The 26,830-nt window shown below is 41.0% G+C and overlaps 2 protein-coding genes across 3 annotated transcripts; both read right to left on the bottom strand.

The window, feature by feature from the left end:
* Positions 1 to 451: 451 nt before the first annotated feature.
* Positions 452 to 16,304, bottom strand: inpp5d (inositol polyphosphate-5-phosphatase D). The gene is made up of 27 exons (XM_080769311.1): positions 16,015 to 16,304; positions 15,190 to 15,253; positions 13,360 to 13,495; positions 12,575 to 12,698; positions 11,917 to 12,057; positions 11,399 to 11,489; positions 10,907 to 10,984; positions 10,728 to 10,805; positions 10,507 to 10,630; positions 10,306 to 10,412; positions 9,813 to 9,915; positions 9,382 to 9,578; positions 8,350 to 8,467; positions 7,693 to 7,789; positions 7,181 to 7,319; positions 6,151 to 6,259; positions 5,809 to 5,897; positions 4,825 to 4,906; positions 4,266 to 4,355; positions 4,049 to 4,159; positions 3,878 to 3,957; positions 3,703 to 3,790; positions 2,810 to 2,956; positions 2,391 to 2,454; positions 2,063 to 2,293; positions 1,466 to 1,929; positions 452 to 1,308 (listed from the first exon to the last, which is right to left on the bottom strand). Exons 1-27 carry the CDS (start codon positions 16,152 to 16,154, stop codon positions 1,262 to 1,264), a joined length of 3,339 nt encoding a protein of 1,112 aa, XP_080625437.1. The 5' UTR covers positions 16,155 to 16,304; the 3' UTR covers positions 452 to 1,261.
* A 965-nt stretch (positions 16,305 to 17,269) lies between these two features.
* Positions 17,270 to 25,349, bottom strand: gpr17 (G protein-coupled receptor 17). 2 transcript variants are annotated; one of them, XM_080769456.1, is made up of 2 exons: positions 25,141 to 25,349; positions 17,270 to 19,808 (listed from the first exon to the last, which is right to left on the bottom strand). In XM_080769456.1, exon 2 carries the CDS (start codon positions 19,794 to 19,796, stop codon positions 18,777 to 18,779), a length of 1,020 nt encoding a protein of 339 aa, XP_080625582.1. In that variant the 5' UTR covers positions 19,797 to 19,808; positions 25,141 to 25,349; the 3' UTR covers positions 17,270 to 18,776. The 2 variants fall into 2 exon arrangements, with proteins under 2 accessions (XP_080625582.1, XP_080625581.1); XM_080769455.1 differs by having other exon boundaries at positions 25,145 to 25,349.
* Positions 25,350 to 26,830: the final 1,481 nt, after the last annotated feature.

Genomic DNA, 26,830 nt, shown 5'->3' with positions numbered 1-26,830 from the left:
TATGCATACAATTCATACATTTTTCCACTGGGTGGCACCATAGAGTTATGGGTTGGCACCTTAGAGTATATACTCTAAGGTTGGCACTGGTGCGAGTTATGATTCACTTTCTGGTTGAAACATTAGGGTTGAACAAGTCTGAACTCTGAAGTCTAGTGCAGTTCTTTAGTCACCATCAATCTGTCTTGAAGTCGAAGCCTCCCTCAACACGTTTCAAAGGACCGATCGAAGGTATTGAATGTACTCAAACTTTGTTTGAGAATGTTTTTATTTACATTTTAACCTGGCGTGCCAATTTTTGGCTATCTATAAAGATGTTCAAAAACGGCCCCAATAAACGAAACATGATAGGCCAAAAATAAATAAGAACAAAAATAAACTGAAATGGCAAATTCAACCTAATTTTGTTGACCACTGTGACCAGTATCACTATTCATCATGAAATGAATTAGACTAGGCTAATTAATCTTATGATGAATAGTGCTGATTAATAGGCATGCCGCAATTTGGGTGCAACTGTCTGCAATACCATGCAAAATGGATTTGATAAGCTGCGGGGCCGGCCCGGGGCTTACACATTCACTGCAGTTTATATAAGTAAAACAATTTTACTTTACAATACATTTATTTTGGCTATTTCCAATGCTTTATATGTTACTGAGTATATCTATTGATATAAATGTTGATCTTAATACTGTAACTGTAGCAGCTATACCAGTTTCCAAAGTGGAGCTATATATATATATATATATATATACACCAGTTTGGATAGCAGATAAAGAGAGTAAGATACATCACTTTTAACATTCAGTTCTTTAAAGACAACAGCAGGGGGAGCAAATGCCACAGTACAGTACAGTACAGGTTATTTTATGGCACAGAGAGTAGTAGACCATGTAAAATATAAATGAAGCCAGTTTAAGCATTGGCATTTTATTCATTTATTGATAATTCTAATTTACACATTCAAAGCCGGTATTAAAATGTCTGTGCAAGTAAATACTGAGTGGTAATAATAAGCTTTCTATTGCATACATTAAATGTAACAGAATTATTTACTAGCAGAATGTTTTCCCGGTTTCTTCAGTAGAGATAGATTGACATTCCTTTGGAGGCCTATTCTATTAATGCAAATAATAAGTCAAGTACCAGCCTGACCTTCCCAATTAAGAAAATTAATGACTATTACAGGTTTTGTTCAATGTCTTTGGTTTTCTCCAGTTGCAGTGCGGGAAGCTGCTCTGGCTGAACAGCTGTGACTTCACTTCACAGAGCGACCCGTTGTTGATGGCTGAGTCTCGTGATGCACTAAAGAAAGATCATAGAGTTCAGAGTTGCATCAGGTAAAGACAATATCAGTGTATATGAACATTTTTGAATTTTTGCCATGACTTCGCAGCTAGTATAAGGCCAAGACTGGCCTGTGAAAATGTAACTTCCATGAGAGAAATAAAGTATATCTTACTCTCTTTGGGGGGTGGCTGGCTGGGCCTCACTGGTTGTCGTGGTTTATTACTGGGGAGTTCAGAGCTGTCTCTGTAATCTCTGGGTTTATTGGTCTGAGGTTCTGACTGGCCTGTGCGGGGCTTGGCTGGCAAGGGAGGTCGGTTGATGCCAGGCCCTATCCCACCCTCTGAGCGTGAGGTCATCACTGGCTTCTTGAAAGTGGTAGGGCGCAGTGGGGCGCCGGATGCCGATGGCTGAGGTTTCTTAGGTTTCTCAGTGCACGTGAAGGATCGGATGCGGGCCATGGGCATAGGGGGACGTTCGGCATCCATGTCTGAGACTTTGGGAAAGGTGAAGAAGGGATCTGAGGTTGTAAGGTGGTCCTTGCGCTGGGATTCCTGTTCCTTGCCCCATGCTGATGCCTTCCCCATCGAACCATACAAGGGATTGTCAAACATCTCTTTTGCTGGTTTATCCTCGTCTCTATAGGAGATACAGAATATAAGATATCAAGCTTCAGATTCACACTGAATTTTCTGTTTAAGCTAATAAACTGTAAATTGCCATAATAAACAATAAATTGCCAGAGTTCAATGTTACCAAAACAAGTACTTACATAGGACTTGATGCTTTTATTGTGGGGCTGTGAATGCTGGCGTCAAAACCAGATCTTTTAGGAGAGATGTTGCCCATGTTGTGGTCTTTGCCCGCTTGCCCAGCACTTGCTGTTGCTTTTGGTGACATGCTGTAGCTCCAGCCCCGATCTGCAGCAGTGCAAGTCTTGATGCCCACTCCCATGTAACTGGGGTTACTGATGTCATATGCATAATTACTCACATCGGAAAATCTGTTCAACACAAAGGAACATACAAAATAAATCTCCCACCAAGTTCATGTTTAGGATATTTTGGCAAAAAAGCCATGAGACAAAAGTAATTCCATACTTGTTATAGTCAATTCCTTTGCTTTTCGAGGTGGCAGTGTCGTCTCTCTCAACTTTGATGAAATCTTTAGAGGGAACAAGATAGGAAATGGATGTGTTTACTGGAATATAAATTACGTTGAAATTGTTTGCAAATTCAGTTTGCACTTTGCTGACATTTAGTAATAGCTCAGAGATTCTCTACCATTTTTTATTCAACCCCCAGTTGCCATTTGGTTCTATTTTCATCTCTGGGACAGCACTGTAAAACCCTGGTAATTTAACTTTGAGAGTGAAAAAATGGAACGGTAATGGACCCCATTTATAAACTCTCATTTACAGACCCATTAGATCACCGACTGTCCCCGGATCCCACGTTGAGAACCAGTGTAGCAGGGGATGTTGTGCTGTTGTGTGTTGTGTGTTGTTTTTCAGACTCACCATATAATTTTTCTGTCTGTTTCCCTTCTGCAGTACGCAACTGAATGCCCCCCGTCAAGATGCCAGTCTTCTCTGCGTGGTGTGTCAGAGTGACATGGAACTCTGTGTAACAGTACTCTGCAGCTCGCAGCGCAACACAGCCCTCTCCTGTACGAACAGCACGACAACAAGGGAGTTCATGAAGGTTTGTTAGATCTAATTCTGTATACTTTCTTTGCCAAAGGCCCTATTCCCAAGGCAGCAATTTTTCTCTGACATCATCTCAACTCATCAAGGTTAAAGTTTTTTCAAGGTTAGTGTTCTTTATTGTTTTTGTAGAGGTACCTAAGAGTAAAATGTTTTGGTTCTGGTTCCTCAGAACCAAATCAAAAGAAGAAAAAATAAATAATAACAGTTTGACCTATAGTGCTTAAGGTGCGTGAAGGTGCTGTGTGCAAGGTTGTTACTCTTAGGTTATAAATAGTAAAAATGCTGTAAAGCAACCTGTGCCAGTGTCATTGGCATTGTTCCACACACAAAGGCTGCCTCTGAGCCCAGACAGGCAGCCGGGGTGGGAGTGTTTTCCAAGTATTTTTCTTTCCTTTGGGCAGATCATTCATATGCCTGATTGTCCATCTCAAGCCAAAATGTAAAAAAAAGAACTTAAATTGAATAGATCGCTATTCATTGTACAATAAACTATATAGGGCTTAAGTGGTTCAATCACTGTTACAGTCTCAAAGGGCTTTACAGGCGTGCATATAACAGAGGAAACAATCACACACCTCTTTAGACCCTCAGGCCTCAGTCAAGCATGAATACTTCTAAGAACAAACATTTGATGGGTAAAGAAAGGAAGTATCCTTGGGGAGGATCACAAAATGTATCAATTTAACGTGTGTATGTTCAATTACCATAGGATTCGTCAGAGTCTGTTGACTTGATGCAGATGAGAATGTGCTGATCCAAAAGATACTCTGGATCAGAGATGATGGGGACGAGCTTGAGGGAGAAGATGGAGACAATAAATAATTGTGGTTCCCCATCGTCAGATAAATACACAATGAAAAAACTCCACCCTCAGTTTACCTCAACCTGAGTTCCAAACCGAACTTTTATCGAGCCATCTGCTTCCTCTGTGTTCTCTCCTTCTGAGGTCTTGACACTTTCTGCAGAGATTGAGAGTAATCTTTGTAATTATTAGCCTACATACCAATGTCTATGTCAGCTGCTATTATGTGCTCAATTCATGCAACATACTCTCCAAACAACTGGAATGGTATTCAATGAAGAACTTCGTCTTTGATTTTGTCTTTAAGGTGGCAACGCAATTCATAAACTTGATCCCACCCTGAGACATGCTGTTTGGATCTGGGAGGGACAAAAAATAAGTTAATTAGTCCATAAACTATAATTGTCACATGAACTTTTGAAGGGAAGTGTTTGTAGAAGAAGTTTTAACTGCAGTTAAAATTACCATGCTTAGAGACATACTGCGAGGTCACAGCGACTTCAAATGAGGCGAAAACCGGCGAGTGGTCACTTGTCATGATATCGTTAGTGCACCCTACAAGTGGAGAAGTTTACACATAATTATGACCATGATATACCTATGATGCCTAATATACTTTAGCAATTGCCAACCTGTGGGCTGAAGATTTTATCTTGTATATCTCTGCTCTCAGGCAGAAATCCAGCCAACTCCAAAATACAAAATTGGTTTCTGCCGGACAGCGACAGTATTTTCTCTTTAAAACCTTTAAAAATGAGCTGTCATTGTGATACAGATAAATGGGAAGATCCAAGCCAGAACACAATATTTGATTGATCATCAAAATAAACCTTATCTGAAAATGCAGCAGCCCACCCATCTGACCGATAGAGTTAATTGGTCAGATGGGTGGGTGAACGCTATCGAGATATTTAAGTGGGTCCTGATCCAGAAAGGGTTGGGAACCACTAGTCTAAAAAAAAGAAGTAAAAAAACACTTCCCAATATTATATTATTATTATATTTCTACTCAGAAGTTACTCACCATATGATTGACAGACAGCATGAACAAGTGGGTATGACTTCCGTAGGACACGATCACACCATGATGGGAGGTTGTATTTTGTCTGTGGAGTAGGGAAGTAGCTAGCTATTAACTTTCAAAAGCTGTGTTCTATACAAACCTGGCCCTAGGTGATTTAATACTTAGTTATACTTATGCGCCAATGGCACAAACAAAGTATAAATCAGGCATTACAGAGACAAGCGTCTCAGTCAGATGGTTATGGGTGTGATGATGTAGTTAGTCCACAGCATTATATTAGTATCTTCCATAACCCTGGTTATGGCATTCCTTCCAAATCCAATAGGAATGATTTCATTCAACATGAATTGTTTAGAAAGTCACGTAGAGAATAACATTGAAAAGATGAAGAGATGGAAGGCCTGCACACACATATTGTATGTGAAGCTGGGAACAAGTGAACAATTCTTAGTTTAAAATGAATAACACAACAGTAGAATAAATCTCAAACCTTTCCTGGTGCATAAAATCAATTTCTCATTCAATGGGAAGTTAATTATTCATAACAAGATTATTTTCTTGGCAGTTATGCAAAAGCAGCCTAGTTTATACCGTACGTATGTACAGTTTCAGTTTTTGTGTGATAATTGCTGTGCAGCGCAAGGATTAGTTTGGAGTTTTATTCTCATGCTTGTTGCAGGTATTTTCTTAATTTCATACATCCAAATACATTATGTTAAGTTTGCCTGTCTTTAAATAATAATCTATTATAGATCTCTTTGGGAATCTCTTGGGAATTCAGATGTAGCCATTCAGATGTTGATGGCTTGAAACAAAATCTGATTCTGCATCAAGGGACAGTTGTCATAGCTACCTGTCACAAGTTGTAACTTTTTATTGTTGCATTCTGATTTGTGACCATGACTACACTATGCTTAATAGTGTAGTGACAACTGACAATGACACAAATAGTAGCCATAGAGGAAAATTACTTGTGAAGCCTACCCCTGTGGCTTTGGCCTTTGTGTAAGCATACTTCTCCCGCGTGTCTCTTTCAAAGCGATACGTGGGTGCGAAAGTGATATCCTCTTCATCTAAAGTCAAGGGAAATAAACAAGACAGGTGTATTCAACTTTGAACAGGTGTATTCAATTTGATGTATATGCTGACAAATGATGAATGCAGTTACCGGTACTATAAAAATATCAAATCCATGTAGGCCTATAAATTCAGTTACGCCAAACACTGTAAACCTTTATGCTTACACAATAAAATCCTGAGTGGACAAGCTGTATAGCTGTATACATGATGGATAGACTATCGTCTTTGCATTTTATAATGGCATACCAAAATGCAAGAAGACTTTCCCATCTTTCTGTTCTATGCTGAGCTGGTCTTTGCAGAGGAGTTCCTGGTACAACTGCTGTTTGATCTTCGTCACAATGTTCTCAGCTTCCTGTAAAGGCAAACAATGCAAATCAGTGGCTCTTCCTGCCTTGTGACGTCAGCAGCCGCTGTATAGGACTGCTAGACTGCTAGGGGATGACAAGAGTGACACAGGCCAAACAACCTTACTCTTGTGATGAATTCTGATGCAGTGTTATGCAATAGGGTATGTATGCACAGCAGCCATTTTTAAACAACTCTTCCTAAGTTCCTACTTCCTTCACAGGTGTTACAGATTATACTAATTAAGGCCCTGTTCCAATTTTAGTGTAATGTGGTTCATAAACTTTTACATTTCAAGGACCCCCAATCCCCATACATCTCAGAGTTACACACCCATACAGGGCCATTTGGAACCCTTTAAGACCCACTGGTGTAGCAGTGTTTCCAGTGAACCAACATGCACAATAGCAGCCCTGACTCTGGAAGTAGGAAGAGTATATTCTGTGTGAAAATATCATATTATTCGTGATTTGCGTCACAGTTGAATTGTGTCAATTTATTGGGACCAGATATTTTAATTAAAGTTAGTAATTTGGCGCAAATATATTACATGAGGACAATGAGGTTAACAATTTCTTCAAATATAAGGGTTTTAGACTTGGACATACTGTACAATCCTCTCCATAGTGACAATAATGTTCTCAAATGTTACAAACACATTGTTAATGGTTGGTATAGCAGCATCAATTCGATGTGTTTAAATGATAGATAGGGGCAGGTATTAATAAGATTTTATTTTAATCTTCCTGTTACTTTTCTTTTTCTGTTATGGAATATGTAAAATAAAAAGTACAAAGTAAAATGAATATAACTATGTAAAACCATACCTGAAATGAAATAAATGAATAAATTAAATTGTGTTTTGAGAAAATTGCTGGACCTCATATTATCTATCGGTGTTGTTACAGTAAATATCTTTGGAACTTACTGCAGATGGAAGTTCCAGCCTGTAGTTCAAATCACCAAGCCAGAAGAGGTGGGTGAATCGATGTGTGATGTCAAAGGGATTCAGTTTCTTATCTCCCAAATTCAGGAAGCGCAGAATGCTGAGATAATTCTGATTGCGTCTGTAAAGTCAGCAAATATTAAAAAAATTGGTTTGAGGCATTTTTGCAACTTTTCAGCCACATTATATTTGAACTTCTCCATGAAAAAGCAACGCAGCAATACAACATATATTTTTTATTGTGGTTTCTTTGCGAACACGTTTCAATTCAGAGTCTTAAGACCTATATGGTACATCAATAATAATATCAAATGTTTTGACAAAAATGGGTTGACATTTCAATGCAAAGTCTATTCAAAGATACAGTCATTTCAAAGTATGCTGACATCAGAACTCAGACTTAATGTTTATCGGATGTGTCTACCCCTTTGGGAGAAAAAGGGGAAGATTTGACAGAAATGAGGGGAAAAAAATAAGTCAGACTTGTAGCTAACCTGAGTTTTTTCTCACTTCCAGAGGTGAGGTGACTGTTGACAAAACCAAAGGATGTTCCATTAAACATGAAGGACACGCCCACTGCTCCCTTGTTTCCTACGAAATACACATGTGGTGAGTACAGTATAAAGAACGTAACTATCCATCTCATCTCTTTCTTTATGTCGGGTTGGCTTACTTCAGGGGTTTTCAACAGGTGGTCCGTGGACCACTGGTGGTCCATGGAGGTATTGCATGTGGTCCCTGACCATGCATTTAGTAATATAAGATTTTTTAATTATTTTTAAAATTCCTTTCCACTAGTTGAGAAACTGTGAACTGAATAACCTGGTGGTGACCTATGATGGCCGTCCAAGAAATTCAACAGAAAGTGGAAGTTAGAATCTCAAGAGGGGGAAAGAGCTGGTTCTCTGGTTGAGTCATTATTATTAGGAAATTATTAGTAGTCAATGTACCATTGGTTGAGAAACTGTGGGATGTATACCCATGGGATGCATAGCAAGTGTTACAAAAGCACTAATCTTAGCCCATGTCCCCACCCAACACAACAGTGGTCCCCAGGTTGATTCTTAGTCATGGTGGTGGTCCCTCGTTCACAATCAGTTGAAAACCCCTGGCTTACTTAAATGCTATGGAGAGGTTTGGTAATCACTTACCCAGTGTATTGGCAATCCCTGTCTTGACGCTGCCCGAGAAAATGTGGGAGATTCTGTTCTCATGCTCTGGCTTCGCTAGGACCACAATGCGAATGTTCCAGAGAGTGTGGATTGCCACCTAGACATTAGAAGATATAGTTTATGTCCTATCCCACACGCTTCCTTGCCGAGGCCAATAGCCTGGCTTTGACGAGAAAGTGTCAGGGTGCAATGTGTTGAACTTGTAGATCTGCTATTTTCACTATTCTGGATTTATTTTCTTTCTTACATTTTCATGCTCAAAAGAGAGAGAGAGAAGGAGAGGGAGAGGGAGAGAGAGAGAATAAATGTTTATGGTCCAGATAGGCAGACAACTGGCATAGTCTGGACACCTAGGGCTCCAATTTCGTTGCCGCCGTTTCCCGCGACGCGGCCCGCAATGCACCCGCCGCCCGAACATTACAAGTATAGGAGCTTACTCTGTCCCTTAATGGTATTATGGTCCAGCGTCACCCGCTATCTATTTATCCGACACCGGTATTATATGCACCTAGAGGTGTTGTCATGGGGTGTTGGCCCCTAAATTGCTGTTTTGGTCACATACATTTGGGAATGTGAATAAGTGATAATGGATTTTCAAAGCACCCGTAAGCCCCAAATTAGTTTGGTAGAGCGGCGCGTGCCTCAATGGAGATGTCCAGGCACAGACTAGTCCGGCTGCCTCATCTCTCCTTATTCATATTGCATCTCTTTGTAATTTTCCTATAATCAGCAGAAGTGAGTGCCTGCCACTTCCTTGTGTCCATTGTCCAAGTAATTTGTGCCAGGCATTGTGCGGCGTGCGCGATTCCATTTGCTCATTTAGTTCATCACCCCATAGCACAGAAAATGGTGTTCATACCGTTCCGTAGAGACAGCCTACACGCACAATCTTTTTTTTAAATGGGCGAAATTTAAGCGAGTTGTGAGTCTGTGACTCAATGTAAAGACGCGTTTTCTTGGCTCTGTGTGTGGTGGGGGAAAAAAAGAAAACGGCAAGGAGGTGTCACTCACCTGTTTGAAGCTGAGGTTAGTGATGTTCCGCAGTGTGTTCTTCAAGGTGTCAACCCAAAGCGTCTCTCCCAGCTGGTCCTCTTGAGTTCCAATGATGTAGATATCATGTGGAATGTGGTTGGCGGTGTCGTCTCTTGTCTTTCCCTGGCCCGTACACTGGAACCAAGAGTCCATGTTGTTGGGAGGACTGCATCCTCCTGTGGGTTCATAGGGGTGCAACATTTAATCCAACTGATCGACTTCATCGTTCATAAAAACTACATTGATAACCGATAATTGAATAAAATAATCATAATAATCAATCTCTATTTAAAGCATTTTGCGATTTGCTATTTTCATATTATTTTCATGACAGCATTGTGTATGACAAAGTATAAAATAACGCCTAAGCAATTAATTGATTTATGGGAAAAATATTAAACCAATAGTACCCATGTTCCAGGTGCCAACAAAAATGGTGATCAGGTCAGGCTCGGGTTTGTCAGAGTGTTTGTTTTTCATCTGTTGGAGAAGCTGGCAGAATCCCTCTCTCTTCTACCAAAACACCACAACAAACAACACAGGAACAACAAACAATAAGACTGTCTGTTACTATTTAACTTATAAGCAACAAACGACTGTAAGACATATACAGACTATACTACAATAATACCAATACTGCTATTACTACTATTACAACAACAACAATGTCATAATAATTATTGTATTTCTTTGTTGTTGTTATCATTCGTTATAGAGGTACAAATTATATTATATATTTGTTTAATTACACATGGGGAACACTGTGTTGTAATGTACCGATAAACCTTTCATTCTTATTAATTCATTGCTCTACGTGCTCAGAAATGTAACCAAATCAGTTCCAGACTCATATTGTAGGCATGGATGCCTTTGCCACATCAGTGAACTCCATTCAAAAATTACCTTTGTGTTATCAAAGACAAACTCTTTGCGTACAATCTTCTCTTTATCTGTGTCCAACACGATCATGAGTTTGGCGTGCATTTTCTGGGATTTCACCAGCTGTAGGACTGGAGAATTACACACTTACTAAGAATTCACAGCATTGCGTGTACTGTATACAGTAATAGTTGGAAACATTATTGCATATAACAGAGCCCTTACTTTTATTGTGCACATAGTATTTGTCTTCAAGGCCATCTTTGGACTTCTTGAGGAAGAGTTTGCCACTTTCAACATCCACTTTGAGGATCATCTTTGTGGATATCCCAAGAGATTCTGTCTTGACCTGTAACAATCAAAGAGAAATGCTTGTCCATCATACTAAAAACCAAAAATATATGTCCTGCAATGAACATTAATGTTTTAAACTGAACACAGAGTACCTCAAAGGACACAGGGGGGATGAGAGACCTTCTGTGGCCTCCGTCATATCCAACAGACTCAAACACAGCACTTTTGGCCTGAAATAACAAAATAACAAAAACAAGAAAAAGTCAAGTCTGATATTGGGAGTTGTGAGAGATCCGGTATGTGTTTATTGTTTAATTGTTTATTGCAGTACCTTCTCCTCTATTGAGTACAGCAATGTTGTTATTTGCTCAAGCCTAAATGATATAAGTTGACTTGAGTCAATAGAAACCTAGAAATGGAAACAAAACATATACATAAATGAGTTAATTATTTTCTCTCTCTCTCTCTCTCTCTCTGTGTGTGCGTGTGCATGTGCGTGTGCGCGTGCGTGCGTGTGTGCGTGAAAAAAAGCTGTGTGTCAAAATGTGCAGGATCCCTGTAAATGTGCTACACGTATTTAGCCACTAGATTATTTTATTTATTTCCCTCAGTCATGTCTATGAGGTAGCACTCATGCAGTCTGCAACTCGAGAGACATAGGTAGACGCCTCCTTTGGCTCTGGGGTGTGTGCTTCTCGAGAGTAGGCAAGCTTTCCCGAGATTCCTTGCGAATGCATATCATTTGTCTAAATAAGTGATATTAATATCACCTTTTAACATCATGTACAGTGATTAACTGAACAGGATTTAAAGGGCCACTCACTTGAGTCCTGAGACGCCCAGGCCCAGGAGAGAGTTGCTGGTCTAAGACCCTCTGGAGGGCCTCCAGAGTAGGCAGGATGTTGGAAATCTCACTATAAAACAAAGACATGAGCACATGAGTGGCTTTAGGTTCAATGTCAGTGTAAACATGGAATGTATGGAGGGATGTTTGTGGAGAATAAATCAGAAATGTACTAGATAATAACAATATAATATAGACAGTGGAAATGAATAACACTGTGTCAGGGACACATTTTTACGGGTCCCTTTATTTTTACGGGGTTCCTGTTTTTTATTATTATTATTTCAAAACATTTTCAGAAAACAAATCCCAAAAAAGTTTAAAATGTCATGAATTAAAAGAAAAATGTAAGCACAAATGTTTAAGAAGTAGTGAAAATAGCCAATCTACAAGCTCACAATGTGACGTGAAGTAACACGTTGTGAGCTTGTAGATCTGCTATTTTCACTAGTTTGGGTCCCAGGCAAAGTTTCTCCACAATATGCCACAAACTGCACCTGTTCAGATTCTTACAGACCGCCAGTGTCAGCTCCTTCAGGTAGGGAAGGTAGGGAATGCCATTCTGTACTTGTTCTGCATCTAAATTTATGGATGTCCTGAAGTATTTTTCAATGGCCTGTTGGTGTTCCTCTGGTAATCTGGGATAACACAGGATCAAGTTAGTCATTCTTACGTAACTCGCACAGTATACTGTGTACAAATTGTGAATGTGCGTGCAAAATGTCATGGTAATCGCACGCTGCGTTCATGAGTTGAGGCATTTTGTTCAAACCAACCAACCAATAACCAATTCTGCAAACTTTGGAAGCCAATCTTAGCCAATGGGGATGGAATATGGAAAATCGACAGGCAGGGTGCAAAACATACTCTCTCGTTGTGCTTTCGGCCTGGTGGAGACAGTAACTTGGTCCTTTGAAAACGTTACACTGTATATCTAAAAAAAGTGAACATAGCTGATCTACAAGGCAAGCCCACAACGCACCATAATGACACACACATTGTGAGTTTGTAGATCTGCTATTTTCACTATTTTCACATTTTCAAAAGTAGCAAAAATAACAGATCTACAATTCTAAGATATTTTGCAGATCCGTAGATCCACTATTGGTGCCTATATTTCTGCACAACAGAGAATAAAATAGAATGCGATCGTACGTTGACATGTCCATGTGTTGCAGTCTCTGCAGATAGGTCTCAGACAGGGAGAGCTCGCTGGGTTCAATCACATCGTTGGCTGTGAGGTTCCGTGGTGGTAGTTGTGGTGGCTGGTTAGAGGTATCTGTAGGACATTAGGTCATTAGAGGACATTAGAGGTATCTGTAGGACATTGGGGGGGAAAACGGTTCAGCCTGGCAGGATAATGAAGTAACTGCAGCAAGGTGAAATATCCACACACTGAATAAATACTGTATTCCCAGTAAACAAAACCGGAAACCAAACTACAAAATCAGCATAGGGTTTCACCCTCTCTAATTAACAACGTTTTGGTCTCACAGGCCTGGTGAAGGTCTGTGATCTGGGTAATTAATTAATTAATTACCAGGAGTGTATTGTTCACTGTGTAGACCAGTGTGTAGGTTAATCTGTAGGATAACAGCCAGCTGTGCTTGACAAACAGCGCTGTCTTATTACATACAGTATAGTAGATGATGTGGTTCACAAACATTTTCATGTCAAGCCAAGGAACCGACATTAATATGCATGATTTTGGACACCCCATCTGAATATATTTTGGGCCAGGGACCCCATACAAGATTTGTGTTGTTAAAATGTTTCAAAAAATATTACAAAAACATCTACAACCTCAAAACAGAGGTTTGTGAGTTGTGAGCTTGTTGATCATCTATTTTCAAATATTTGATGTGAATAGTGTTAAAGTAGTTAAAACCCCACTTTAAGAACCACAGACATGTTTAGTTAGGATAAGGTTTGGTTCTGACCTTGTTCCTCCTCTGCCTCCTCCTCGTTGGCGACGGGGAACTGGAGGTTTGTGATCAGACCCATGTTAGGACTGTAGTAGGCGTCCACCAGCTCCGACACATCAGAGAAGAACCTGATGGGGACACCCTCAGATGCCTGTGGAGCACAACATACTGTAGCATACTGTTAACTCTCCCTTCCTCTTCCTTTCTCTCTGTCTCCCACGCAGTTTGAACTTTTTGCGTCTCTCCTACGCAAATGTTGCGTCCCCTATATACGGCCCCCTCCATTTTCCTCTCTTTGCCAAAAATCTCTTTGCCAAAAATGCCCAGTCTACAAGTTTACAAGACGTCGCATGAGCTTGTAGATCAGGTATTTATGATGAATAAACCCCAGAATAGCGGTGCATTGTTTTCTGCCTGTTAAGTGCATATAGCCATCTCGGCCTCTAGGCCATTTATTTTTCGACTCTTCCAGCAATGAAGTTATAGTTCAGCTGCAATACTATTATTATTGTTAGCTAGCTAGTGTGACTCCAGACTTACATTTCAAACAAAACACAGGGCAGTTGAGGTATTTTTGGTTGATGTGATATGTGACCTATGGATATATTTAATTGGTTAAATAACATAAAACAGCAAAATGTCTGACATGCAACTTCACTGGTTCTTTATCTGTAACGATTATTTTGTCACCTCAGCAAAGTGTATGAATAATGTTTCTTGCACCTTGTACTACTTGGCGTGATTATTTCAGACAATACCAAACAAAATGTACCCATCTTTGGTGTTGAAATGTGAGATGTAATTTCTTGCTAACTGGGAATGGATTCTTGCATAACAAATACAGAGAATACACCCTGATTGATTTGCTAGAGGAAGTGTTGCACAGCTGGTACGCATGGTACCAGCTGCACCAGTTTGTTGCCAGAACAAAATAGAAGTAATTCAAATGGTGAGGAAATATTCAATGTTTACATCTAAAAGATACCGTACATTTATCCTCAGTTTGGTGTGCTAATGCTATTGTTCCAACAACATGTCATTCTGACTCATTCAAGAAAGAAATTGCTACAGTCAATGTTCCAAAACATTGATCAATGTTGTTTCTCTGTCTACATCCTCTTCAGAACTTTGACATCTAAGTACCGGTACATGTACTCATGATGTACTGTAGTAAAAATGTTTGCCGTACCTTTACTTTACTTGAAAGGCTCTATTTTTCAATATATACTGTAGGCAATCTTTTTACTTTTTACTACACCACATTTATTTTTTTAACTTTAGCTTTACTTTACTACTAGATTTCATTATCACAAAACATAATACATAGACCAATTAAGGCTTAATTGGTTCATATATGTTTTATAATGATGAATTATTAAGCCCTATTTTATACTTTGTCCATTCCAAAATAGCTGGTGTACAAGCTCGCAACACGCCACAATTTGAGGCGTGAGCTTGTACTTTTTTGTGATAAAAAAAAAGGGTTTGGACACATTTATAAACAGTGAAATGGGCATTCACCAAGATTCCTTTTTCTTTGGTACCAGAACTACATTTTGATGCCAATACTTTTGCACTTTTATAGTAATAGTAATAGTAAACATTCTATTACAGAGTATTTCTACATTGTGCTATTGCTACTTTTACTTTTACATATATATTTGAGTTCTTCTTCCACCGCTGTGACATTTAGGACATCTGCCTGTCAGCCATTACCTTTCATAAGACTGTCAAAAGCAGAAGTGCTCAGTGAAACTGTAGTCTCAACCACATATGCTATGAAATACAGCTTATTGGTGTGTGAAACATAGCATGTGCTTCTATTTTCCACCTTGTTTGACCCACCTGGACAGATAGTTTCTTCTCCTCATTGGGCAGGACTCTGTATGTGTATACACAGTTCTGGAATCTGTTAGTAAAACGTGAAAATGTGAAAATCAGATTTGAAGCATATATCATTTACATATGTGTATTAACCAGTTAAACCCTACAGTATCAACTTTGTTGACTGGTACTACTTCTCGTTTTCCCTCTTTTTCCACCTCTTCACCGAGAATAGCCGATCTATAAGGTGATCTACGCACTGTGTTGTGACCTTGTACATTGTATATTTTTACCAAATGGTCACCTATTATGACATGCTCAGATTATGGGCGCTAGGGTTTATGGAAAAAAATAACAGATAAACCAAAGCACTCTAAATCCACTGATATATACTGATATACCACTGCAAACCATATGCAAACTGGAACTGGGTTGTTCCAGTTTGCATTACTTTAGTTGTTAGTTTTTCAAAAGAAACAAACAAACAAAACTTCCTAAGGTTGTCACTTCGTAGTGTAGTATGCAGTTAAGAGGAAACTGGCTCAACTGGCTTTGGTATGCAAACCATGTGAGTCTGTGACATGATAATAGTGAACATCTCTTTGTATAAAGAAAACAAATCTTATACAGAATATCATTCCAATGTATTCAGGTTTGGGAAACCTTACCCTTTAGATCACATACACACTTCCTGGGCTATTTGCCATAAGTTCAGATCACTTGTGAATACAAGCTGCATTTAGATTTGGTTTCTTGCACCCTAGGCTTTGTTGAACTGTATCATTATGCATAACATTCACAGTACTGGAACACAGGGGGTGCCTAGTAACACACAATTGTACTTACAGAACACAGAGGGCATAGGCTCCTTGTATGGACTCGCTGCCCCTGACCAGGAAGCTTCCATCCCTCGCTGCGTACGAGAGGAGATCCTCAGCTTTGGATCGAGTTATATTGCCATGGTACCACTGTCGATTCCTTAGCATCCTGTTTCTCACTGAAGTGCCGAAGCTCAAACGTTTTGCATGTGCTCCCAAAAACACACGACAGCAAACCAAAGTTGATTCAGTGTTTCTTACTGGCTGTTTTCATCTTTCACTTTGTGCACGCGCGTGTGTGTGTGTGTGTGTCTGTAGGTCCTCGCTCACTCGTTCATCCTCTCTCTCTTCCTGTTAGCAGGGCGAAAGCAGTAAAAGGAAGCTGTTACCAACACAGCACTCAACTTCCTCATTTGAGTGGTTTGAGAGGAGGGCCCCACTGCCTGCCACTGTGACTGTAGGGCTACTACTGTAGCACACAGCCACGCACAGACCTTTATCACACAATTATAATGATTAACCAAGATGTCCAAAAATCCAAACTAGAAGTTCCCAATTGCCGTAGACCACTCAGGACTGACCAATAAAAAGAGGTAATATCTTTTAATGCAGAATTGCTTGTGGGGGGAGTATGGCAGGCTTACTATGTGAAAGAGGAAGTGAGAAAAGGGGGGTGGCACAGCTCTTAACTGTATGTTAAGAGCTGTAATTACTTTTTCCAATTAATTTATTCAAAATTATAGGAACTTCCCTTGACCCTGTGGGCTGTAAGCCATAGAAATAAATATATAACTAGTGCAATCACTTTAATTTAACACTTTAACACTTTCTATCTGACATCCCTATTTTGGACATATAGGAAAGATGTTAACATTAAAATAAATTCTACATTTTCAGAAATAGCAAAAATAGATGATCTACAAGCTGAGCTTGTGACATTTTGGCTATTTATCGTACAATAGTATAGCATGCTGTATGGGAGAAACCACCGAACTCCAAATTGTACATTTTTGTGGACTGGTTTTTGTCAAAGCTCTTTTTAATACTTTTCATTGGTTCAATATATTTAACAAACAACGAATGTAGACTAAAGGGTGTTCGATTGCACTGATTTTATAAAAAATAAAGAAACGGGTGGAGTTTGGCAGATAGTTTGAGGATCCAATGGAGTTTTTGCAGAAGCACCAATATTTACTCCAGTCAACCCACTACAGTTACAGTCAATACAGTAAGGTCCTCAAAAGCAAATGGTCTGACCAGGCCCAATTCATCAATTGTTGGCGTAGAAGAAAGCCACCACTGAAATACTTTTTGTTCTAATCAAATGATTGTATATGAATTATAAGAGGTTAGGTTGCGTTTGAAGTATACTCATAGGACAATGGACATACAAAGTTAAGAATGGTTTGTCATGTTAATGTGATGGACAGGAAATCTTGCTCAAATAAGAAGAACAAGCCGCAATCTGAGTCACATGACATGAAAAAGAAATTTGGTGCTGTGACAAAGCAATGCAGCCAAGGAGGTTTCCATCCTGTGTCTTAAACAGGGGACGGGGTTACCACTTTCTCTCTCTCACACACACACACACACACACACACACACACACACACACACACACACACACGCAGGCTTCAAAGCAGAGATAGTGTAATGACCTCACCACAGTTACAAAAAACTGCTGCTATACTCAAAACATTTCATATACTGTAGACGTGCATTTCTTGTAAAGACTGTATACTATGCTGTGCTGCATAAAAAAACATTTTATTATCACAAGAGGGGGGGACATTAAATGAAGGGTAACTCAGATTATGTAATGATACAAAAGTTCTTCATTTACAACTTTAAGTCACAGACTCTAATATAGCTGCTGCTGCGGTTTCCTTCATTCTATTTAATTGTAGTCAAACTTCGCTTACTAGTTGAATTATTGACTAATACATTTTTGATACAGTAGTGCAATAACATAATAACATAACCATGAAAAATTTAACAAATGCATAGAATAGTTTCTTAAAGAAAATATATACATTCTTACAAAGAGACAGACAAACATCAAAAGATTTGTCAAGCAGAAACCAAATTAATATACTGCCTTCTCGCTGCAGTCCTTGGTCAACTTATAAAGAATTACACTTTGATATGTTAAGCCACAAGTTATAAAATGTATATTCATGTAACTTTTGTCCTTTAAAGAAAGTTACAAAAGGAAACCAGATTAAAGAGTTGCGACTATTAGTTACATTGTTACAATAACATACACAGATATTTGGCATACACTTACAAAATAATTATAGCATAACACATTGAAAGTATACAAAATATGAACACATGGTTACATAGTAAAATCAGTGTCCCAATGTAATTTTTTTCATGTGCAACTCTGATAGAACAATTTGGTTACATTTGTTCACTATGAGAGTTAAATCAACACTATGGATTGCATTGTGTGTGATGACACAAATAACAACCCAGTGTCAGCATGAAATATACTATATTGTTATGAAGCATTTCTAAGCTGTTGGTTTGCAGAGTGAAGCTTACAGGGACTTATAGAATGTTTCGGCGAGGCAGTAACACGATCCGATTTAATTAGCACGTGAAACCAGCTTTTATGTTCAGCATTAACCTAATAACCATCAAGGCTTTTACAGCTTTTGCAGGGACACTGCACTGATACAGTTCTATAAGTTCACCAGACATGTCCCTGTTTTAGCCTACCAAAGCCATGAAAGCAGCAGTATTTAAAGAAAGTTCCAAATGACTTGAATAAAAAAAGGCCCCACCTCAAAACTCGGACTTGGCGCTTAACGAGCTCTCGCGTGTTCCCTTTAACTCTCCGCTGGTGGCTGCCGAGAGCCCACCGTTATTTCTGCAGAAAAGACGCATCATGGTGCCACGGAACTTCTCTGCCCCGAAAAGGTAGACCAGTGGGTCCATGGCCCCGTTCAGACACGTGAGGGAGGAGGCAAGGCGGTTGGCCAGGCTGAGACCCCTGCGAGCCTGGCAGGAGATGTCAGGGTGGTTGTAGCCCAGGATGAAGATGGCTCTGATGGCGTGATAAGGCAGGAAGCACACCACGTAGATGAGCATGACCAGGCCAATGGTTCGCAGGGCCCTCATCTTGAGGGCCGGCTCCAGCCTGGAGCCTTTCCGCAGGCTGTGGATGATGAGCAGGTAGCAGGACAGGGTGACCAGGAATGGCGGGGTGAACGCAACACCCAGTGAGACGAGCGCGCGCCGCGAGGCCTTCTCCCTGTACAGCTGCAGGCACACCGTCACACCGTCCACTTCTGCGGTCTGGTGAGTGACCAACAGGGGCGCCATGGCCACGGTGACCAGGGCCCACAGACAGAAGCTGGCGATGTGCGCATATCGGGCACGGCGGACCTTAAGAGACCTGACCGCATGCACCACGGCAAGGTAGCGGTCCCCTGCCACACAGGCCAAGAAGTACAGGCTGGCATACATGTTGACATAGAAGAGGAAACCAGCCAACCTGCATGGCACCTCGCCAAAGGGCCAGTGGCCCCCGGTGAGGTGGTAGGTGGCCCTCAGAGGCAGGATGATCACATAGGACAGGTCGGCGACAGCTAGATGCAGCAGGAAGACGTTGGCGGGTGAGGAGGTACCTCTCTGGCGAGAAAAGATCCACAGCGCCAGGCTGTTCCCGTTCAGCGCCAGGAGGAACACCAGGACGTAGTAGCCTCCAAACAGCATGTTCTCCACAACGTCATCCCCCGCCAAACACGCCTCTGAGGAGCCGTTGGACAGCAGGATGGGGCCTTCTAACGTAGTGGACTCCATTCTCTTGGAAAGCTGAGGAGATCAAAAAGACAGCTAGATAAATTAATAAGGTCTGATTTATGGGTTGCGCGCACAAAAAACAGCTGATACAAGTCCACAACAAGTCGCACTGTGACATTGTGAGCTTGTAGATTTGCTATTTTCGATGAGCACCAACCAAGTATAAATCAGGCATAAGTTATACATAAGTTTATGCAGATTCAGTAGCCAGTTCATTATTTGCTTTAATGAATGAATTGTGAATTAAATATTGTTACAGAACAAACATGTTTTTAAGGTCACTGGTGAAACACGCTGAAATCAGGAAATCATACTTCTCTATCCGCCCACACCATTCTACACACACACACACACACACACACACACACACACACACACACACACACACACAAGGACAAGATGCGGGCAATTTGGTTGTAGACACTTCTAGACACTAACTCAACTGGTCCATACAAGCCTACATGTACCGTACCTGGCTAAACACTAACTCATCTGGTCTTATACCAGCCTTGATTTATTAAGTTATTAATTAAACAGAAATGTAAACACTAAACAGCACAGTACAGTCAAACACCTATAGTCTAAAAGGATAGCACCAATCCTTGTGGTCTTGTTTCCATTCAGGTCCTATACCTATACCCTCAGAGGCAAAAGAGTGTCCTGTCCAACCAATGTTAGAAAGTGGTTTGACTCCCCATGTCACATTTAGTTCAAGGCCATGTGTAAACGCCCCCGTGTATTGTGTGTAGCTATCCATCTGTGACATGCAGTAGCCAGGGTTGGGAAGGTTACTCCCCAATTGATTCCTCCCCACACACATTTCTGTGTTGTCACTGCTGTACTACTGACTCACCAGTGAGGAGCCCCACCGTGAGGACGCCGAGCGTCCATCCTTCTCCTCCCACCCAACACTCCCTGCTGACAGGTGTCTGTGTAGGATTACGTACAGTGACTATCACCCTCCCCGGCCCCCGCCTGTCTTCCCTCCCCCGAACACGGGCCAATTGTGTTTTTATTTTTTAGATGCTTGACAATGGCGGGTGCACCACAGTGGAATAGAACCCATAACCTCCGTGGTGCTGGGCAGGCACCCAAGCGGCTGGGAAGGTTACCTTTGAAATGTAATTTGTTGTAGTAATATAATGCTTTTGATTTGAAAATTTGAATTTAAACCAGGATATTGTATATGAACTCCATACAAACTATGTCCTAGACCTAGTATAACCTGTCCTAGAGTATAAAGAAGGATAGAGACTGATCTGGCACGAAGCTCCGCCCCCTCCGCTATTCATGTCAGTGGAAGTTGCTCAGTGGCGTTTTGAAGCACCCGGAAGGGACCGTCTCAAAACGTCTAATTCCGCATTGGACCACCACATTTTGGTGGTCCAATGCGGAAGTGCAACCGAGCTCTCAATGTTAAAGCCCAGCTGCACAGGGTTTCCTCGTCATGACTCCACGGGTCCGCCTGCAGTCCTTCCTCTTACCACTAGGGCCCAGTGCTTCAACGTTGGAGCGCCTCACTGGCCCCTTGAGTATAACACATACTGTAGTCACAGCGTACTCAAATTTGTTTGTTTACTGTCAAGAATGTTTTACTTAAAGCTCTTCAGCATAACACCAGTGAAGGTTGTGAAAACAAAGAGGCGGACATTCTGAGGACACAACGTTATCTTGCATAGATAATGCTGCCTGCCTGCATGCATGCTTCCCTGACCTTTACCCGCAAGATGCTAAAATGTGATACAGTAGACCAGGGATACTCAAATAGATTTACCTGTGGGCCACATAACAAAAATGGCCAGGGGCCAGTAGATAAAATTACGACATTAATGATACTTGATAACTTCTCTTTCAATTGCTTTATTTTCGCAAAATGTATCAAAGTACAATGTGCATGCACACAATATGTAAATAAATAAATGTGTTACATTTTCTTGCATAAACACAAAGAGCTGTTTCCATAACTGCACAAATTATTGCACATAACATGAGTAGCTGTTATAATTTCAATTCCGCAATTTCCTCAATTTCCATTTCCGCAATTTCCGCAATTTCCGCAATTACAATTTCCGCAATTTCCGCAATTTCCATTTCCGCAAATTCCGCAATTTCCATTTCCATTTCCAACTATTAATGGCAGCTGGGTTTCATCATTCAAATAAAATAGAATTCTGTCCGTTTAGCTATAAAATTATGTCAGGGAATAGGGATACACAGTATATGTCTTTCATTTGCATTGCATCCCCCCCCCCCAAGCTTTTATTTTCGTTCGAGTAATAGTACAACTCTAATAGTATTACTTATAATAATTCAGATTTATTTATTTTTATTTCATTTTCTTTCTTCTTTTTTTAGATTTTCATTGGTGGGCCAGTCATAATGGTCCCGCGGGCCTGATGTGGCCCGCGGGCCTGAGGTTGAGTATCACTGCAGTAGACAGTAGTACAGCCTGGAAATGGTTTTTGATTTCACAATTATGGACGGTGTTTGTTTTTTTTACTGTCAAGAGACATTTTAGTAGTAGGTGTAGGCCTACCTGTATTTTAACCCTTTATACCCTATATACTTCAATGGCCGGGGGCCCTCAGGGCTCTATACTTGCTCCTTATTTTCCTCCAATAACTCTGGCTGAAATATATGAGATCACAACGGGATGCTAGGATCCATGTGGATCCTTTATAATTGTAACTAGTTAGTTATATTTATTTTGTTATTTAATTACGTAACTCCTTGCATGTATTACATTACTTCCCAACCCTGGCAGTGACTACTGTAAATACTGTAGCCTATATTAAAAGCAAGAGCAAGTAAGGAAGTATCATTTTTCTCCAGCTTTTCTAAAACAATGCAGGTTAGCATGATTTTGACTGAATAATGAACTCCATTCCAGTGAATTGCAGGAAATAACACCAATAGTGTTATGAAACAAGGCACTCACTCCCACTATTTCAGCATTCTGGATAGGCTTACGTTTATCCATCCAACTAGGACAGCCATGTGACTGTGCAACACGTCCCCAAAGTGTCCCTGCACAAGAATAATCCTCAAGTTTAACCTTTTTGCACACATTTTCTTGCAGTTATTCAGACCAATCATTTGATTACTCTTCGCCCCTCCTTGAACAATCCCATCATAAATATTTGTTTAAAGCATAAGAAATCCTCACACACCCAAAACTAAATTCCCTCCCACTCAGCAGTGTCCCTGAAAGGCCCCATCCGTCCAGCTGCACCTTTTCTCAAACACTCAAGTCTCTTTCTAATTTCGCAATTCTATTTCTGTCTCTACCCCAACAACTAAGCAACCAACAACTCCATAATAAATTCAGATAATCACAGTAGGCAAATGGCCTTACTGGACCTCAAATCTCAACATGTTCTGTACATATTAAACCCCAAAGCAGAAAGCACCCTAATTCATTTGACAAAAGTAAAAATCTGTTGAGTGTGTGGAAAGCAGCCTGGATCAGACTAGATAAAGTGGTCCTCGGAGCACAGGTCTCCACCAGGTCAGGTAGGTTCTTGTAGCCTCCTGATGGCGCTATAATAGGCCAATGTGAAAAGACTGCCATTTCTTACGCCTTCCACAGCATTTAGACGCTGCAATCGGGATTTAAGGCATTTTGTTCAATGTTCAACAATCTAAATGTTGACATAATCTGAAGGAGTAATATAAAACAATGTGTTTTACAAAAGTCTGCCTCCTGGTGGTGCTATAAAAGGCAAGTCAAAGGAATTCCTTGTCTAGGGTTGTGCGTGCAAAGTTTTACGCAGATCAGTGCAGTTATAGGTAAAAATGCAAATCAGCCAGGTATCGTGCTATTTTGACATCAGCCTAGTGGGAATGTGCGTGCAAGATTTATTTCACATACATCGCACGCTGCATTCATGAATTGAGGCATTTTGTTCAAAATTGACAAATCCTGCAAACTTTGAAAGCCAATCTTAGCCAATCGGGATGGAATATGGAAAATGGAACAGATCCGTGTTGATCACATGACTATAGAGATACTGTGTACCGATTTGCGTATGGATAACATCTGTAGGAGTAATATACAAAAATGTGTTGTGAAAATGTGGATTGTCATTCTAACTGCATACGTTTTGTACTGCATTTGTCTCTTCCACAGCAACTGCACAATAAATGTAACTAATCACAGATCGTAAACAGACTGTAGGAAGATCATTAAATCAAGAGGAGATATGAGACAGGACAAAATGTGTTTTTCCACAGACAATGAACATACAAAACATTCGATGCCCATTGCCCACTTAATTCAACAAACGCTGCTAGGCCCATTGTAGGCCCGTCCCCCTCCATACAAAATCTGTGGAAACAATTGACAGGAGGATGAAAACATCCGTTATCTGCCTGAGCCACAGCACCGTCTCATCAGCACACTGTCCAGAGGCCAGTGTCCCTAAAGGAGCCCGCCAGATGTACCAGCACCACACACATCTTGTGTGTGTGTGTGTATGTGTGTGTGTGTGTGTGTGTGGGGGGGGGGGGGGGGGGTGGGACACGGGCACGCAAAGTGGAGCTGTGGGACTCACAAGGAAGGTCAGTTCTCAGCCAGAGACCTGACTCCTGGCCATTGGCATTAAGGAGCACAAGTCCCGGAAAGAAAAGCTCGCCGTCTCCTCAGGGACAACAGACCGGGGGCAGCACACTTGAATGCAAAAGCTCACACGAATACCAAGCAACCCCACCCCGCCTCACCGGGCTTAATCCTGAAGAGACAAATGCCTTCATCACAGTGATCTGGGTTAGGCTAATCTGTACAGGCATTCTCTTGTAAAGAGTGACAAAGAGGATTGCTCGCGTCTTGGTGTTGGGCTTTTCAGAGATTATTGAAAGTAGCTCATTGTGAGCAAATATGCAGCGCACTCTGCTGCTGTTCAGCCCAGCAGTTTTAAACATTCTCACAGAAACACTGACACGCAGGTGCAACCAAGCCAGTGTGTGATTTAGTAATGACACTGAAATGGCACTGTTCTCTATCAATACAAATTCACCCATCCATCATCAAAATTCATCCATCTACCCTTGAATTAGAAGATGACAGTGTATGCTTTGTGAAATTATCTGAAATCTAGAGGCAGGCATTTTTGGGGGGCAAGTTTTATGATGACAATGAAAAATGTATCAAAAACTATGCTAGATTCTGATGCTGAATAATTGTATTGGGTATTTGCGTAATAAGCACTTTTTTAGCAGTTCAGAATTGTTTTGCTTTACCAAAATTACTGTTCATCTATAAACATAAAGACAAGATTACTGTAAAGTTGTCACAAAACAAGTAAACAGCTTTGCTTTATAAAGAATACAAAAAAGAAAGACTTACCCACCTCTGCAGAGCTTGTGAGTGCTTGAAGGTTACTGTAGGTTTCCTAGAGGAGGAGTGCTTCAGTGGCTGCTGCAGACGGAGCAACAATTGGTGGAAGACCAGAGGGCTGTGCAGCCGTCCCTGAGCGATGCAAAGTGAAGGCTGGGAGTAGTGTGAACTGTGTGGCGCTCTGACAGGAGGAATGCTGTCCTATCACCCCCTTTACTCTCCGTCAAGATGTTCCCGGGAATGAGACTGAAGCTCTTTTTGTGTCTCAACAAATTTGATAACAGAAAAAGGGACTCCCGATGGGAGTCTTTTCGTTTGAACCTTGACCCCGCCCTTTTCTTCTCCATCACTGCTCCTCAGAGAACCACTTGTGCGCTCAACAATAGCCCCGAGTCAGACTAAGTGGCGCATTTCAGCAGCGGGGAAAAGAATGGCATGCCTCAGTCGCAATGAGTCGTCGGGTATGAGTCCATGGAAACGGGGCTTGGCGGTGTACCGAACAAATGCTCTTAACATGAAGACCCCCAGACTCTCCTCCTCCCCCCTATCACTTGATACAAGACTGGTAGTTAATTGAGCAGTTTATGACTAAGCGTCTCAGAGATGATCCTTTAGAGACGTTCTGCTCACAAAGTTCCAAAGAGGGCCCCCGTGCCCCCTTAGGAGAACTAGAGAAAAACAAGGGGAAGGGGGGGGGGGGGGGGACTTGATGGAAAGAGAGGCCCTTGTTAGTCTCTTGCCTCCTGGGGGCATCTTGAATTGGAATTCCCAAAATAATCAGCCACATAGCCATGAGACAGATGTGGGGTGCGTGTGTGTGTGTGTGTGTGTGTGTGTGTGTGTGTGTGTGTGTGTGTGTGCGTGTGTGTGTGTGTGTGCGTGTGTGTGTGTGTCTGTGTGTGTGTGTGTGTGGAGGGGGGGGGGGGGGTGTCAGACAGAGGATAATATTTCTTTCATACGTGGATGACTGGAGGTCCCAGCTGTGTGTTTTGGACACTTCTTTCTTGTCTCTCCACCGCAGGGTGATACATCGATATGCAAATAGTAATCTGTAGCCGTTCAATGGAGCCACTATGCAGGCAGAGCTGTGGAGATCACACTGCTCTGTTAATCTATTGCCAGCTACTAATTGGGATGGGCCCCCACTTTTGTTACGCCTGAGTTATGCTCAGTTGCTCGTGGGTGTTGCGCACTGACATCTACACCCTCAATCAGCCACATAGCCATGGGCTGCGACACGTTGTGAGCCTGTAGATCGGCTCATTTCGATCAGGCTTTATGCTTCTTTTCTGATTTGTGCATCTCATCGCCCCGCAGCATGGTGTGGTGTGACCGCCTGTCATCATAGATAAATGTTATTCACATCCAACTGATATGAAGGTTGATAAAATAAAAATAAAATCCCCATCTGCTGAAGATTTTGATCAACAAGGGAAGGTCTAACTAACCAAACAATCAGAGTTCTCCAAAATTAATCAACTCAGAAAAGGCTTTATTTGTCAGATTCAGCATTGGCAGCAAAGGAAAAAAAACATGTTTCAACAATTAAATCCTCATTAAATACAGTAATCATGTATAAATCTCCATTTTCCAAAGAATATTAACCTGTTTTTGTTTTAAGTCCGGGCCACATCTTTTTGAGAATTTATCAAATTTAAGTATAAATTAAAAATAATACCATGCAAAATGGTTATGTACG

Source organism: Protomyctophum bolini (assembly GCF_963924005.1).
Source record: "Protomyctophum bolini genome assembly, chromosome: 8".
Classification (NCBI taxonomy): Eukaryota; Metazoa; Chordata; class Actinopteri; order Myctophiformes; family Myctophidae; genus Protomyctophum; species Protomyctophum bolini.
This window is presented reverse-complemented; position numbering and strand designations above follow the sequence as displayed.

What these genes read in the sequence shown, in the direction of transcription:
- inpp5d (XM_080769311.1), bottom strand. Translation starts at nt 16,154, where the DNA reads ATGCTAAGGAATCGACAGTGGTACCATGGCAATATAACTCGATCCAAA. An exon ending in GGAGGCAGAGGAGGAACAAG is followed by an intron (nt 12,699 to 13,359) that starts GTCAGAACCAAA and finishes AATGTCCTACAG; the next exon opens with ATACCTCTAACCAGCCACCA. An exon ending in GCAGTATGTCTCTAAGCATG is followed by an intron (nt 4,160 to 4,265) that starts GTAATTTTAACT and finishes TGTCCCTCCCAG; the next exon opens with ATCCAAACAGCATGTCTCAG.
- gpr17 (XM_080769456.1), bottom strand. Translation starts at nt 19,796, where the DNA reads ATGGAGTCCACTACGTTAGAAGGCCCCATCCTGCTGTCCAACGGCTCC.